This window comes from Nerophis lumbriciformis, linkage group LG06 (assembly GCF_033978685.3).
Source record: "Nerophis lumbriciformis linkage group LG06, RoL_Nlum_v2.1, whole genome shotgun sequence".
Classification (NCBI taxonomy): Eukaryota; Metazoa; Chordata; class Actinopteri; order Syngnathiformes; family Syngnathidae; genus Nerophis; species Nerophis lumbriciformis.
Genome location: NC_084553.2, coordinates 19,070,914 through 19,087,806, shown reverse-complemented (window position 1 = coordinate 19,087,806; position 16,893 = coordinate 19,070,914). Strand labels below are relative to the sequence as shown.

The 16,893-nt window shown below is 38.7% G+C and overlaps 1 protein-coding gene across 1 annotated transcript in view; it reads right to left on the bottom strand.

The window, feature by feature from the left end:
- efl1 (elongation factor like GTPase 1) overlaps positions 1 to 16,893 on the bottom strand; it is an 88,727-nt gene that overhangs the window by 64,598 nt on the left and 7,236 nt on the right. The window contains exons 4-11 of the mRNA XM_061963857.2: positions 16,710 to 16,843; positions 13,944 to 14,081; positions 13,562 to 13,773; positions 10,226 to 10,349; positions 7,267 to 7,346; positions 7,052 to 7,188; positions 6,860 to 6,982; positions 58 to 157 (exon numbers count right to left, since the gene is read on the bottom strand). Coding sequence (XP_061819841.1) covers positions 58 to 157; positions 6,860 to 6,982; positions 7,052 to 7,188; positions 7,267 to 7,346; positions 10,226 to 10,349; positions 13,562 to 13,773; positions 13,944 to 14,081; positions 16,710 to 16,843 — 1,048 coding nt within the window. The remainder of the gene's footprint in view (positions 1 to 57; positions 158 to 6,859; positions 6,983 to 7,051; positions 7,189 to 7,266; positions 7,347 to 10,225; positions 10,350 to 13,561; positions 13,774 to 13,943; positions 14,082 to 16,709; positions 16,844 to 16,893) is intronic.

Below are 16,893 nucleotides of genomic sequence, written 5' to 3'. Positions count from 1 at the left end.
ATTCCCTATTATGCATGTCCACTGCTGAATCTCCGGAAGATATAGATCCACACTCACCTCTGTCTGTTCTGAGGCAAGGCTTTTGGGTCCACTGCGAACATCTTGGATACAAAAACTATGACAGGAGCATTTTCATTACTGGAGCACTGGAGAAAGGCTGTGAAAAAACACCCATAGTCAAACAAAAAATGAAAAAAAAACCACAAACCAATGTGGCCACTATGTTAGTAAACACTCATATTGGCCCATTCGAAGATCCTAAACATTAATTTATGTGCCAACACATTTACCCTCATTTGTTAACTGTTGAACGTGATCTACAGCAGTGTTCTAAATTATCTTACTGGATAAAGGTTAGATAAATAAATAAATACTGTACATGTAAATTCGGAAGTGAGGACGCCAGTGTCTTGCTAACTGTTTGTAGACTATATTAACCAGAAAGCTTAGCGCTGTAGAGAGGGACCGAAAGTAGGTCTGAGCTGCATGGGAGGACGACAAATGTGCTTTTTGAGCAATAAAGAGTTTATATATATATTGTTACACATTTCTGTCCCTACTTTATCTACACATATGACAATTTTCATGTACATTTGAGTACTGCGTAGAGAAACAAGCGAGGCTGCCCATAATTTGAAGGTATTGGTTGAATTTGCATTATTGCCGTATTCTTGACTTCACTAATTCCTGGAGGGACTGCCTTTTAGGTGTCAAATTTTAGGCTGACATGGCACACTGCTGAGCAGGCTTTATGTAGGACATGCTTTGCAGTGGCTCCGGTGGAATGTGACATTTTATATATACATATATATATTTTAAGAGCACTTTTTAATAACTTCAGCAGCCAATAGCATCCTACACTGAACAAAAATATAAACGCAACATTTTTGTTTTTGCTCCCATTTTTCATGAGTTGAGTTCAAAGATCTGAAATTTTTACTATATACACAAAATACCTATTGCTCTCAAATATTGTTCACTAATTTGTCTAAATCTGTGTTAGTGAGCACTTCTTCTTTGCCAAGATAATCCTTCCCACCTCACAGATGCGGCATATCAAAATGCTGATAAACAGCATGATTATTGCCCAGGTGTGCCTTAGGTTGCCCACAATACAAGGTCACTCCGAAATGTGCTGTTTTGCTATAGTTCGGGTCTGGGGGGTCAGAGAAGCAGTCAGTATATGGTGTGATCACCATTTGGCTCACGAAGTGCAACACATCTCCTTTGCATAAAGTTGATCAGGTTGTGGCCTGTGGACTGTTGGTCCAAGCCTTTTCAATGGCGGTGTGAAGTTGCTGGATATCGACAGGAACTGCAACACACTCGTGTGTTCCACAGCATCTCAAACTTGCTCAATGGGTGACATATCCAGTGAGTATGCTGGACATGCAAGAACTGGGATGTTTTCAGCTTCCAGGAATTGTGTACAGATCCTTGCAACATGGGGCCGTGCATTGTCATGCTGCAACATTAGGTCATAGTCTCGGGTGAATGCTACAACAATGGGCCTCAGGATCTCGTCACGTATCTCTGTGCATTCAAAATGCAATCAATAAAATGCACTTGCGTTCGTTTTCCATAACATATGCCTGTCCATACCATAAACCCCACCACACCATGGGCCCCTCAATTCACAACGTTGACATCAGCAAACCGCTCTCCCACCCAACGCCACACACGTTGTCTGCCATCTGCCCTGAACAGTGAAAACCGACATTCATCCGTGAAGAGAACTCCTCATCAACGTGTCAAACGCCATCAAATGTGAACATTTTCCCACTCAAGTCGGTTATGACAATGAACTGCAGTTAGGTCGAGACCCCAATGAGGACGGTGAGCATGCAGATGAGCTGGGACGGTTTCTCACAGTTTGAGCAGAAATTATTTGGTTATGCAAACCAATTGTTGCAGCAGCTTTCCGGGTGGCTGGTCTCAGACGATCAAGGAGGTGAACCTGCTGGTTGTGGAGGTCCTGGACTGGTGTGGTTACACGTGGTCTGCGGTTGTGAGGCCAGTTGGATGTACTGCCAAATTATCTTAAACGCCTTTGTAGATAGCTTATGGTAGAGAAATGAACATTCAATTCATGGGCAACAGCTGTGGTGGACATTGCTGCAGTCAGCATGCCAAATCAAAACTTGCAAAATCTGTGGCATTGTAAAACTGCACATTTTAGAGTGGCCTTTTATTGTGGGCAGCCTAAGGTAGACCTGTGCAATAATCATGCTGTTTAATCAGCATCTTGACAAATATTTCACACTTACATTGATAGGAAACAATTCACAGTTTTAAGGACTAGCCAAAGTCCTGAATACATCAGAGAATTCCTAAATCTTTTCAATAATAGTTGGAATATGTTCATTTTTTTCGAAAAATAGTTGTTTCATGTGCTAATCGACTATTATTTCCGTTGATTAAAAAACATACTTGGGGAATGCCTACCTTGATTAGGAAACTTACTAATAAGACATAACTATTAATATTATCATAATGTCTTCTAATTATCTCCTGGAACTTAATATCAATTAAATCCAGTGTGTTCCACTGTGTAATTAAATCCCTGTATGCAATAATGTCCATGACAGACTTATGTTGCTATGAATGGAGCATCCTTAGAGGAATCCTGATTTGTATTTAAAATATGGAGACAATTACTACGGTACTGTGTGCCTGCGACGCTGGGTAAAATGTAAAGAAAATACTTTAGAAATGGCACAAAGTTCCGTGACTTCTACAAAAACATCTACACACACATAACAGAAACTGAAACTGAAACTGAAAAGCAGGCCAAAATTGATGGGTTTTCATATTCCGACACCGGAACCGGATGTAGCGATTTTAAAGACAGGACCGCGGACTGTCCCGTAAGAAAATCTGTACTGTGATGCGCGATCGAATCCCTTTTTGCCTCCACTTTTGTATTAAATGTGCATACAGATATGTGTACATGCAGACGTCAGATATCTGTACATGGAGACGTCAGACCTCGTTGTGTAGGGCTCCAAATACATTTTAGCCATAGACACGGGTAATGTAGTACCCCGCTTTTACTTTGAAAATAAAGACTTCCGGTGTCAGACTACAAAAAACATCCGTTTGGGTCTGTTATTCCGTTTTTGTTTACTGGGGATATTCATTTTTCTTTTCAAAACCAAAAAAAGATAAACGCTTTGTTCTTAATTTTCTTTTTTGTATTTTAAAAGGAAAGTTTTTTCATTTTTATTTATGAAAATAAATTAAAATACCAAAACATACAAAAAGTCTACTATCTTGGCTCACGGGCTAAACCACGTGAGGGTCTCTGTGTGTGATTGAGCATTTCAGATTCAAACACATTGTGCATGAAGACAGCACCCACAGCTAATTGATGTGTAACACAACCCAGGAATGAGAACTGAATTGGATACACCCCCAGTGAGAGGGGAGAGTGGGTCAGAATAGAGTGGATGTCAAGGTACAGCCAGGGCACACTGGTGAGATCACACTGCTGTGAAACTCAGCATGGGCTTCAGTATTGGCTAAATAAAATGTACTGTTATTTAACTTATCTGTACTATACTGTAAGAGCAGCAGTACATGCACTGTATAGTAGTAACTATTTACTAGTAGTAATAGTTTAGTTTAATATCCCAAATGCTTTCTAATCTTAAACCCTTTTTTTTTTTTTTTTTTTATAAATAAAGATTGTTTATTTATTCAACATTTGTTTACTTACAATGGTATATTATTTATCTATTCATTGTTTTGTTACAGCGAACAAGGAAATGGGATAAAATTGCTATGGTATGAAAAGGGGTAGGATTAAATAAGCTCAGCTTCTTCCTACTCCTTTTCGGACGTGCTGTAATGAAACAACTGGAAATATGTGATGTATTACATTGTATCGTATGCATGTTCAAAATAAACTGAAACTGAACTGAACTGAACTGAACTGAATTGAATTCAAGCCTCACAACAGTTACCTATTAGTTATTTATTAGTTAGATGTAGTTAGATAGCCCCACCTGAACCGACAAGGTGTGTAAGCGCGGGAGAGCCGAGCCAAGGGTGACAGAGCTTTACATGACGCATGTAGTCACCAAGAACAAGTACAAATCGCACGGGATTGAAATGGCACTGGATGAATGATTGGGCTAGGTGTAGGATGTATATCTGTAACTAGTTGTATCCCATACCTGAATGTGCAGTCATACTGCGGTAAAGGTGGTAAAAGGATAAACCCTCTGCCTTACTGCATTAATTGATTCATTACCGAACAAGATGGCAAGTTCAGCTCAAGGGTCATCTAATTGGAAAACTGACTAGGGCAAATGTTGTATTTGCCAAGAGGAAAAGATAATGAGGATTTCAAAACGTTATTCATCTGAACAAGATGGCTACACCATGATTGCAACCAACCCTGTTCCATGCCCTCAATGAGATGCACGTTGTTTTGGGTCCAACCAGAACAAAACATTTAAATGGAGGCATTACATTTTTCCAGGTAGGGCCCCAACCAAAAATTGATTCCTGCCTTAGAAGTGCGCACGCTTGTTAAAGCTGCAATGCTGGGGCTTTGTCTGTCACCACTGATTACCACATGTAAGAAAAACATAAATGGTAAATGGGTTATACTTGTATAGCGCTTTTCTACCTTCAAAGTACTCAAAGCGCTTTGACACTATTTCCACATTCACCCATTCACACACTGATGGCGGGAGCTGCCATGCAAGGCCCTAACCACGACCCATTAGGAGCAAGGGTGAAGTGACTTGCTCAAGGACACAATGGACGTGACGAGGTTGGTAGAAGGTGGGGATTGAACCAGGAACCCTCAAGTTCAGCCACTCTCCCAACCGCGCCACGCCATCCCCTTAGATTCATGGTTATCTCAAGGATATGTCTTAGAAATTATTTAAGCCTTTATGGTGTCTGAAAAATGAAAGAGTAGGCCATTTCTATAGTATTGATTGTAAAGGACTGATGTGATGTCCTAAACCTCTGCCTTGTTAAAAAGCTACATACAATATTAACTGTTATTTGTTCATGCACATAATAAATATTAATCATGTGTTTGGATGTATTCATTAAATCAATGTATTGCCAAAAGGGATTCAAAGTAATATTTTGATATTGACAGATCTCATCTGTGCATACATTACTAGAATAACCTTAGGAGATGCAGAGACGAGACGTTTCAATATCAAAATATTATTTTGAATCAGTGAGATGTTGTTTGGGGTTGATTTCAGCTTTTTAAAAAGGTACTTTAACACGTAAACAGTACAGTATGTACTTTATCATACATGTAATTCTCTTATGGGTATAAAGGGTACTTCAACATGTAAACAGTACAGTATGTACTTTATTATCACATATGTAGCTCTCTTACGGGTGTAAAGGCTACTTCAACACGTAGCCTTGACACAGCGCCGTTAACAGCAAATAATAGATTTAACTTAGTTGTGTCGATGTCACTATCATTGACTTGCCTGCTGATGGCATCAAAGCAGTAAAATTGAAATATGTCCTGTTCACTCTCCCCCACGTGTACACATATTACCATGTGGAACATGTCAAAGCCACATATTTTGGTTTTGGTGTGCACTTTCTTATCTGACAAGGAAAAGCATCTGATTGCTCTTGTGCGCAACTAACCCCCACCCCTCTTTCAATGTACGCAATTAAAGAGGTGTGATTGGATAGATTCCCAACTTTTCCCACCCATCGACAAGACAAAATCAAATATGAATGGATTTTGTTTCTGTCAACAGTTTCCTCTCGTATGTATACTTTAACATGTCAGTTTATTTGGTCCTCATCTTAGTCAACGTGCCTTTGTTTTGATTACTTATCTCATTTATCCCTGCATTGATGTAAAAAAATAAAATAAAAAAAAATTAACCTCCAGCCCAGGGCGGGCACAGCTTCAGAATCAGAATCAGAATTACTTTATTAATCCCCGAGGGGAAATTGAAATGCACTGGCTTGCACTGTAAGCGGGCACAGCCCGCCCATGACGCCGATACTGGCTACCAATATGGCCTTACCTGCACCGAACAATGTAGCTGCAAATGTTAGGGTTAGGAAAAGTCATCCAAGTGACAAGCAGGACTACTTTTTAACAACAAAATCATCCAAATTAATCAAAGTGGGGAGATTAATTGTCTAAAGTCCCCATTTACAAGTCTGCATAGCGGCCATCTTGAAAAATGGGTAATTTAATAATTGTATATATTGATGTCAGGATCATTCATATTGGCCAAGTCTATGAATATTTATTGCAAACATGATATTTTAGTATTGAATATAGCGACCATCTTGAATGTCAAGTGGCCCGTGCACTTTTTCAAAATAGTAATGTCTAAGGAGTATTTGTATCAAGTTTGGTGCTTGTATCACAATTTCAAAGATTGTCTCGGTTATCTCCTGCACTACAAGGTGACAAATACTATTTAATTCCAGAAAACATTCAAAGTATAAAGGTGGTTTTCACGTGGCTCTCCCCTCGTTGCCATCTGTACAAAAAAAAGAGTCTTCAATAAAGGTAAAAGTGATGTTAATTGTTAATTTATACATGTCATTTGTCATTTAAAAGCATTTCTGAATTTCTTCAAGTAAAACTATATTTGTTATCTACAGTATGCGTTTTTCTTTCTTTATTTCTCAATTTTAGCACTAACAAAAACCTGGGTACCACTGCAATGACGGAAAGAAAATTGCGCTCTCAATTTTAAGCACAAAAAATGCTATTTTAGATGTTTTTTTCCCAGAATTGTGCTTCCCTAATTTAAACTATAACTGGATTGCATTTTAGTACAGTATTATATCAAAACAGGAAAAAGCATTATCAAAAAGGAGATGTAATTTCACATACCATTTTTCAGTTCTTGCGTCCTCTCCGGCAAGGTATCAAATCGCCGCACTCCTACACTCATCAGTTTCTCCACCCTCTCTTCTGCTATTTCCAATGGACTTGGAAGCTTATTACATGCCATTGCTGCATCCAATGAAATACTAATTAAAATCAAGCATGACACTGCAGAATATTCCACCAGAAAATTCTTACAAAGGACAGCCTGAGACACGGGTAACCACTGGCTGCAAATTGCAGACAGGAGGACTTTGGGGTCAGAGTGACGAAAATCCCTGGCCATCACCTCAACTCCAAGTGATGCTACCACCTTCTCAATCTTCTCCTTATCTCTATGAACAAAAATATGAACTGAGTAAAATGCACTTCATGTATGACTGTAAAACATTTGTTTTTGTTTTTTAACACACCTCCTAGTAACAACTGCATCATATAAATTCCAAATATTATCCAACACAAGCTGCACAAAGAGAGGCTTCTTGCCTTTGGCCTGGAAAAACAGGGACAAAGAAAACACATTAGGATGTGTGAGAGTGGTAAAAAACTTCAGAGAATATCAATGTGTCTCTATGCATATATCCATTATGGCATACTTTCTTATCCTCAAGGACCATCATGAACCTATTAGAGATACGACAATTATTATTATTAGGAACTAATTTGTGTATTAGTCAATCAATTAATACACCAATAAAACAAAACTAATAAGAGGACATTTACGCAGAGGTCCTTGACACTATCCACAAACAATCAGGTATAAATGACACATACAATACCTGACATCAAAGTTTACAGCTTCACTCTATTGCTGATTGTTTTTAAATCATATTTTACAAATGTTTTGCCTCAAATAAGAATTTTAAGCATAAAAATGGCTAAATTAACTAAAAATATCAATGCTACACTAGTGTTGGCCCATAGATAAGACCAAAGTACTATTAACTTCCGTGGCCATTGATTGGCTAAACCTCAAACAGCATTACTGGGTTAAAAGAGTGTAAAGGTGAATATGTAGTTGTCATTTCATGTCTAGAGAGCTCTCATAAAATTAAATATTGTTTTAGAACATTTTAATAATTTATCTATTTACCTTTATAATTTCTACTTTGCATAAATTGATTTACCAGGGAGCATTTAACAGCGATAATTGAGGGTTTAGTGTAATTTTTGTTTTTCTTACAAACTGTACAAAGCTCTGAGGACGTGCATATTTAACCAATATAATTTATTCATCAACAACTTGATGTTTATTATAATTTATGACAATTAAATACATAAAAAATATTCTCATAAGGATAAAACAAAAGATAAAATATTTAAGGGATGCGTCATTCCTGTTGAACTGATGACATAAATCATATGCTTTTTCAAACACTGCTTTTGTAGCAAAACGTTATCTTGTAACTGGTGGATCGTTGTAACGACCATCGCTAATCAGTGATCCATACGGATGCTTTTCCAAAGTTCGGTTTGCACGTGGTCCGCATAGTATTATTGAAGCAAAATTATTTGCAAATGTGTATATCAATCTGTGTGTGTGTAATCAGATCCACGCGTGTGTTTTAAGTTGTCTGTCTGTATTATATGTCTGTGTGTAAAAAATATCCGTCTGTCTGTATTTCGACCGGCGTGTGTGTAAAAATAAAATACAATAGTATGTGCGTATTTAGATGTTTGTGAAGCAGGAACGCTCCATAGGCTCTTCTTTTATATGTGACTTGTGCGACTTTTCGTGTACGACTTGTCGGTCTGTACAACCATTTGAACCTGTAAAATGATTTGTCATGCCTTTCCTTATATTCACCATGAGTCGGCGGCTTGCAGCCATTCACACTCGTGTTGGCGTGGAAGACAAAAACAATGGACTTTTCATCACTTGCTGTAAATAAAAATTAATTTGTGTTTTTGTATTCAAAAAGTGATCTTGTAATGACAGAGACCAAAATGATCGTGTTTCCTCCGTCGGGGGGCGGGGCCCCCTTAGAGATAGGGCGACTTTGAGAAGCTCTGTCATTTGAGAGGAATAAGAGTAAAGTTGCTCCTTCTCCACATTGAGGAGCCAGATGGACGCCTCCCTTGGGAGGTATTTAGGGCACATCCGACCAGCAAGAAGCCATGGTGAATATCGTGGGTCTCACAGTCATCTCTAAGGGAGAGCCCAGCCCCCCAAAGGAAGAACTGGGATCATTTAGGCCGCTGTGTAATTAATAACTGATAACTTATTTAAATACCAAAATACATCGGACCACTAAGTTACTCCTAAAACATCTACTTTTATTTACAGCAAGTAAAGAAAAAAAGTCCATTGTTCTTAGCATCAACATGAACATGAGTGTGAGTGGCTGCAAGGCGCCGACTATTGGTGAGCGTACGGAAAGGCAAGGGGACGTTACAGACATACAGTATCTTTTTACACGTTCAAATCGCTGTACAGACAGACAAGTCGCACATGGCAGAGGTGTTGCAAAAGCCATGTGTAAAAAGAGGCCAATAGAGGGTTCCTGCTTCACACACATCCAAATACACGCACACACATTCTTTTTTACACACGCTGATCAAAATATGGACAGACAGATTTTTTTTTTACACAAAGACAAATCATAATATGGACCTTTTTTTTTTTTTTACACAGACAAATCATAATACAAACGGACAATTTAAAACACGCACACGCGGATCTGATTACACACACACACACACACACACACATTGATATACAGACACACACATCAGTGCACAGACGTGATTGGAGTAGACATGCACAGATTGAGATGCACGTTTACAAATATTGTTGCTACAATTATACTTCCATATCCGCGGATTGTTGACGAAAAAAAGTTGTGCGTGTTCAAGTGAAAGCTGCTGCTTCAAACCACACCCACTAATAAAAAAAATGTACTTAAGTTTTATGGTTCATGTTTTTTTTTTTTTTTTTTTAAAGGGGTATGTCTTATATTCCACTTTAATTTTCATATAGTTGAAATTACCTTATTGGACTTTTTCAGTTGAATGTTGTTGGTATTTAATGTACAAATGGACACATTTGTCTTGACTTTTTTTGTTGCTGATCCGAAAAATTATGCGATCCGTGACTCAAAACCGTGATTTTGTTTTCATCCCTTGCACACCTAATTGATATTCTGACGACATCCTGTCAAATTAAAACAATTGTTTTCATCTGAGGGTTGCAACATCTTGGCAAAATGGTAAGACACAAATAACATGTGCTTATGTACAATTTTTTGAACTGCTATTCTTGGAACCATGTGTTCCAATGGTTCCAAAATACTTTCCCAACTTCAGTAACTAATTAGTATTAATAGAGCAGGAGGGTTCAGTGAAATGCATGTTGTATCATGGTGACATTACCTGAGCTCCCTTCATGATCTTCCTCGCTTTTGCATTGAGGTAAAAGTCTCCCCACAGGGTTTTGAGAAGCACTTCCGCATTAATGCCCATCCTTTCGCTGTAGATGTGTGCAAAGTGCTGGATGCTGCCAAAACACATACATGTACTTAAGACAACTTTCCATCCTGAGTAAAACAGCCAAAAGAGAGAATCAATTTCTCTATCCATCCATCCATTTTCTACCACGTTTCCCTTTCGGGTTATCGGGGAGTAGGGGGACGATTTGGGGGGTGTCGCTGGAGCCTATCCCAGCTGCACTCAGGCGGGAGGGAAGGTACACTCTGGACAAGTCAACACTTCCTTGCAGGGCTAACACAGATAGACAAACAACCATTCACACTTGCATACACACACTAGGGTCAATTTAGTGTAACAAAAGAAAAATGTTTCTTCTGTGTGCTTGACGTTAGTTAGCAGAGTACTTTTGATTTATTGATAAATATGTAAGAATTGAATGCAGAATTGATTCCTGCCCCAGTGCCCACCTAGTTCTACAGGTGGGCAAACGAAACTGAACTAGAGATTTGTATTAACTATTAAAACTATTGTGGTGATAACAATAGGTATAGGATAGGATATACTTCTATTTATGCCACAATGGGTAAATTATGTGGTTGCAATCAAAAGGTAAAACTTGATGAAAAGCTAAAAAATGATATAATTTAATACAGAATGCGCCGTCTCGCCGAGGAACCCATGAGCCAGAGCCACGTAACCCGCAGCATATCCGACCCCCAGTGGAAAGGGCTCCTGCTAAGGAAACACTTGAAATAACTATTCAACTAAAATATAGTAAGAGGATAAAATAAATGAATAAAATATACTAATTTCTGGTATGGTATGGTCCGGCTAACGTCCCCGCCCAATGAATAACGCGTAAGGGACGGCGTGGCGCAGTGGAAGAGTGGCCGTGCGCAACCCGAGGGTCACTGGTTCAATCCCCACCTAGTACCAACCTCGTCATGTCCGTTGTGTCCTGAGCAAGACACTTCACCCTTGCTCCTGATGGGTGCTGGTTAGCGCCTTGCATGGCAGCTCCCTCCATCAGTGTGTGAATGTGTGTGTGAATGGGTAAATGTGGAAGTAGTGTCAAAGCGCTTTGAGTACCTTGAAGGTAGAAAAGCGCTATACAAGTACAACCCATTTATCATTTATCATTTACTCTGCGCCATTTAGCCTTTCTCAAAGAAAAAATTACCTATGCTTGTGTTGTTTTCGGTTGGATGAACCGTTCAAATCGTGGAAAGGACAAACATTTCTTCAGATTTCGAGAGGTTATCAAAAAGGGCGGAAAACTGCAAGATTTTACGAAACGACTACGAAAAAAAGCAAGCAGGTCACACTCGAGTCCAAGGGAGCGAAATTGAAGAATGCATGAGTTTGCTGTGATCACTTTGTTAAGCGTTTGTTTCATATACTTTTAACGGTTATTACTTCCCATTTAAGTATTATTAAACTTATCATACTATTATATTATTTGTATTTCTTAAACACGTTTCTACTCGTGTTTCAAAAAACACCTACTTGGCGTGTCTAAAAAAGAGAAAGCAAATGTGAGTAAAACCTAAAAGAGTTAAGCTTTTAGTACATGTGAAGCTTTCAGCACATACACAATATAGACATATAGTTATATTTTGATAAAGACGGGAAAAACACGCTACTCGTAAACGGCGCGTGTAACAGCAACAAACATGGCAATAGACAAAGTTAAATCATGAAATCCAACCGTACCCTAGCAAAAACGATGCAAATGTATCCAGTAGAGTCTTGATACCAATTTCCTTGACCCAGTCACACACAAAGAAGTTGTAGACCTCCATGCTTTTCCAAGTTTCCATCTGTTTTGTCATGTAGAATGGCGTCTGGAGCACAATTGTTCGATATGTCTGGAAATGCGCCGACGTAAAAAGACTAAAGCCTCTTTTTTGCTGCTTGCTGTAAAACCGCAATCTGAGCTTGGTTGACCACCCTTGGTTTTCACTTCTGGGAAGATGTTCGCGTGTTAGAATACCAGCAATATGATACAATATAATTAGTAATATACATCAATATTACATAAATATGTAGTTAAAAACAAAATAATATTAATTAAAATGGTATGTACAGGCTAAAAATTGTAGATAAAGACAGAGTTAAAGATAATAACATTCATAAAATAAATAACTATATTATTTAAATGCTAAGTTAAAAAGGTGGGTATTGAGCCTGTTTTTAAAGATCGCAACATTCTCTGCAGCCCTGAGGATTTCCAGCAGGCTGTTAAACAAATGAGGGGTGTAATTATGGAATGACGCCTCCCCGTGGGTATGGTTCCAGACTTTTGGAATAATTAGGAGGCTGGAGCCGGAAGATCTCGGGGACTGCGAGGGTCTATATGATAAAAAGCAACTCGGAAAGATAAGAAAGCCCAAGACCATTGAGGCATTTAAAAAACAGTAATATAATCTTAAAATCGATTTGGAACACATGGGGAGCCCATGCAGTGATTTTAAAACCGGTGTAATGTGGACACGCCTTCTGGTCCACATTTTGAGAATCACTGATATAGATGATAGAACATCTGCTAACTGTGCTGCCCAATTTTTATATTCTGTTTTCTTACCCTTCTGAGTATAATTTGCAAGTATGCATGCAATTAAGTTTGTCTAAGATGTGTTGCTGTACTCAGGAAGTAGTCTTGGTAGTTAAGTTGAATGTGCCAATCTTGTCTTTTGTTGAGCCCTACAGAAGTGTTTATACTGTAAGTATTGTACTTATTACACACCAGCTGTTTGATTGTAACGTGCATCTTAGTTGTAGTTGTTGTATAGCATGTATATAGCATATCCAATGTTAATTAACCTTAAGCTAGTGCATTTTGAGAACTGGAGCCTTCTATTGGGCATGCTTGCTTTATTGGTAAATTGAAACATTACCGAGAGGCAGTCCGCTATGAATACACTACTGTACTACAAGTGATTGAACCGATGCAGTCTGCATCCGTACGTGACGTCACATGCAACAAGGGTATCGAAATACGGTACCAGTTGATTTTACATGAATCTGTACCCGGTAACACTGACAGATTTCGATCGGTACCTATTAAAGCGCTAAATACAGTACACGCTCCTAAGAACTTACCCAATCAATGTATAAATGTACAAATGTTTCCCATGTGTCAGTCTGACTAAATACTCCCTATAGGGTACAAAAAGGTACCTAACACATCATCGTCAGCATAAATATGGAAAAGGGGTAAAAGGATAGACCCAAAAATACAGCATTTATTTTGTTACATTATTTCCCCTTATGCCTTACCTCAAGCCCCATCCATCAATAGCACTTGCAAAGACCACATTTCCTTGGTCAGGAGAGAAGTAGAGATGAGAGTCATCAGCTTCTTCTAGCCCTGCACTCCAGTCATACACTTGATCTTCAGTCCGTGTCTCACTCCCTTTCTCCTCTTTTATTTTCTCTGCTTGCTCCTCCATCACTCTAGATGTGAACAGGGTTCCTGTCACCGCATTCACCTACAACACACACACACCAAAGTATTGTGGGGAGAAATGTGTTCGCAAAGTGTCAGCTGCCTGAGGATTCCATGGGACTTCTTATCTTTTTTTATTCAAATTCACACATTTTGAAATAATTAAGAAGAGCTGCCGCTGAGAGAGTATCAAATGAAATGCAAGAATGTCACCTGTTCCATGATCTTCTGTAAGTGGCAGTAAGCTTCCTGAGAAGTGAGCTTCAGCTCCAAGATGAGTCGGTCTATTTTATTAATGACCAGAACAGGCCTGATGTTCTCCAACCACGCCTGGCGCAGAACAGCTTGGGTCTTTCCATAACGCAAAGACAAACAAAAATTACAATTCACATTTTAGAATTTGAAAATTAAGCAAGACCAGAAACATATGAAAACCCATCCACCCAGCCCTTTTCTACCGCTTGTCCCTCTCGGGGTCGCGTGGTGCTGGAGCCTATCCCAGCTGCATTCGGGCGGAAGGCAGTGTACACTCGGGACAGATCGCCACCTCATTGCAGGGCCAACACAGACAGACAACAATCACACTCATATTTTCAATTACTAGCATAAGGGTTTCTATTTAAGGGTTTCTTTGAGGTTATTTTTAAAGGTGCCTCAGTAATAAAACACAATTTTCGTTTAACAGTCTCACTGATATACAAAGTGTGATAAATCAAACATTTTATGAATATGCAAATCAGTCTATGAAATTATTTTCCATTACAAACTATGTAAAATATGGTTTTGTGTGCGAACCATTTCTCTGTGTACAAAACGCTTCATTCATTCATCCATTTTGTGTCCCGCTGACAGCCATTTTGTGCCATAAAGGGAGGCCTCCACATCACTTGCTAGCAATACAGTACACTTACTCGTCACTTTTCAGTGCTTCAGCGTGTGCCTATTCTTTTCTTTTTTTCGCCTTTTGACTATTTTTGTCCATTTTGCTAACTCGAGTACATCAATGTCACGCGCAAATACATAAAAATCGACAAAGCGTGCTTCGTACCACAGCAAGTTTTTAATTGTGATGAGCCAGGACTTTTCTGTAAAAAGATGCCAAAGAGGACTTATCACAGCGGAGAAGGTACATGCAGGACACAAACCAATAAAGGATCACCTCCTCATCAGCTCTTTCAGCATATACACACACAGCCCACTACTTTCTGCCTGCTCAGGCCTACTCCCTGCTTAAGTTAGCTGCACATTCGCCGACGACAAGGTAAAAGTGAATTTCACTTTTATAAATCATTATTGTAGCAATATGGTTGTTAAAGTGAGGGATTTTTGTGATTTCAGATTGTTTGTCAGGGCACCAAAGGGACTTCTATGCATGTGCTGGCAGAACAGCTGCATACAAAACAGTTCAGCTTGTCGTTGTTTTGGCTTGTTATTAAATAAAAAGTTGATCAAATGTACACAATGCACTTCCGGATTATATGTATAAACCACTTTTCGAAACCCTCTACTTTTGCATGTGTAATGACATTAAATTGAATACTAATCCTAATCAATTATATTACTTTTATTTGCGTACGAAATGTGAGAACAACGTCAACATCAAGCTAACAAGAGCCTTTGAGGGGAGGAGCGAGCCGGCACATCATATGCTGGCGCCTCAATAAATTTGATATGTTATAAGAACGGTTAGCTACACGTTTTTACACTAACAAAAAACTATAATTTCCATAATTTGATGTTAGGCTTTTTGGTGGTTTTCAGCCCAATGTTCCAATGAACTAGTGCACCGGGGAGTATTCATAGTGCTTAATTTTTTCCACTTTTGTAAATTTACAGCCTTATTCCAAAATGGAATAAATACATTTTTGTACTCAAAATTCTACAGAATTTTTTTTTATTTTTTTTTATTTGCAGATGTATTAAAAAAAAATTATGTACAATGTTGAAATCGTATGCATGTTAGAAATAAACTCAAACCACAACCACATGTACATACTGTAAGTATTTACACAAATGTCTCACAGTTGCTGCCGCTGAAAAACATCCCCACAGCATGATGCTGCCACCACCATGCTTCACTGTAGGGACAATATGAGCGGTGCCTGATTTCCTCCAAACATGATGCCTGGCATTCACGCTAATGAGTTCAATGTTCGTCTCATCAGAGCAGAGAATTGTGTTTCTCATGGTCTGAGTGTTTCTGGTGCATTTTGGCAAACTTTTCACGAAGAAATTGGCATCTGTCTGGCCACTCTACCATGCAGGCCTGATTGGTGGATTGCTGCAGAAATGGTTGTCCTTTTGGAAGGTTCTCCTCTCTCCACAGAGAAATGCTGTAGCTCTGACAGAGTGACCATTGGGTTTATGATTACGTACCTGACTAGACTAAGATATATGAAGCAATTGAAGCAATGACATTCTGGATGAAAACCAACACTTCCTATCCAATCTGACAAAGCTTGAAAGGTGCTGCGAAGAGGAAAGGGCAGACAGGAAAATGGGCGAAACTGCCCAAATATAGGTGTGCCAAGTTTGTGGCATAGTATTCAAAAAGACTTGAGGCTGTAATTGCTGCCATAACGTGCATCAAAAGTATTGAGCAAAGGCTGTCAATACTTATGTCCATGTGCTTTTTTATTTTAAATACATTTGCAATTTAAAAAAGAAAAAACTTTTCATATTGTCATAATGGGTTGTAATCTGTAAAATTTTGAGGACAAAAACTAATATATTCCATTTTGGAATAAGGGTGTAACATAAAACAATTTGAAAAACTTAAGTGCCATGAATACTTTTCAGATGCACTGTCTGTCAAAATGAAAACATTTGTGTACAGTCACACCCGTGAGGTTTTACTGAAAGAAATTAATAATGAGATATAAAAGTAAAACACAAAAGTATGTAAAAACTACCCTAGACTCCAAAGGTTTCAATAAGAACAAGGTCTAGTATGAGACAGTAAGTCAGTATCAAAGTTACCTGAGGACAAACTCCTTCCACAGCATCAAGAACAACAATGGCACCGTCACAAAGCCGGACAGCAGTGGAGACCTCAGAAGAGAAGTCCACATGCCCAGGAGAGTCAATCAAATTCAGCAAGTAATCTTGATCACCTGAGAGGAAAAAAGCATATCACAATAGCAGTGAACCTCCTGTTTGTCCT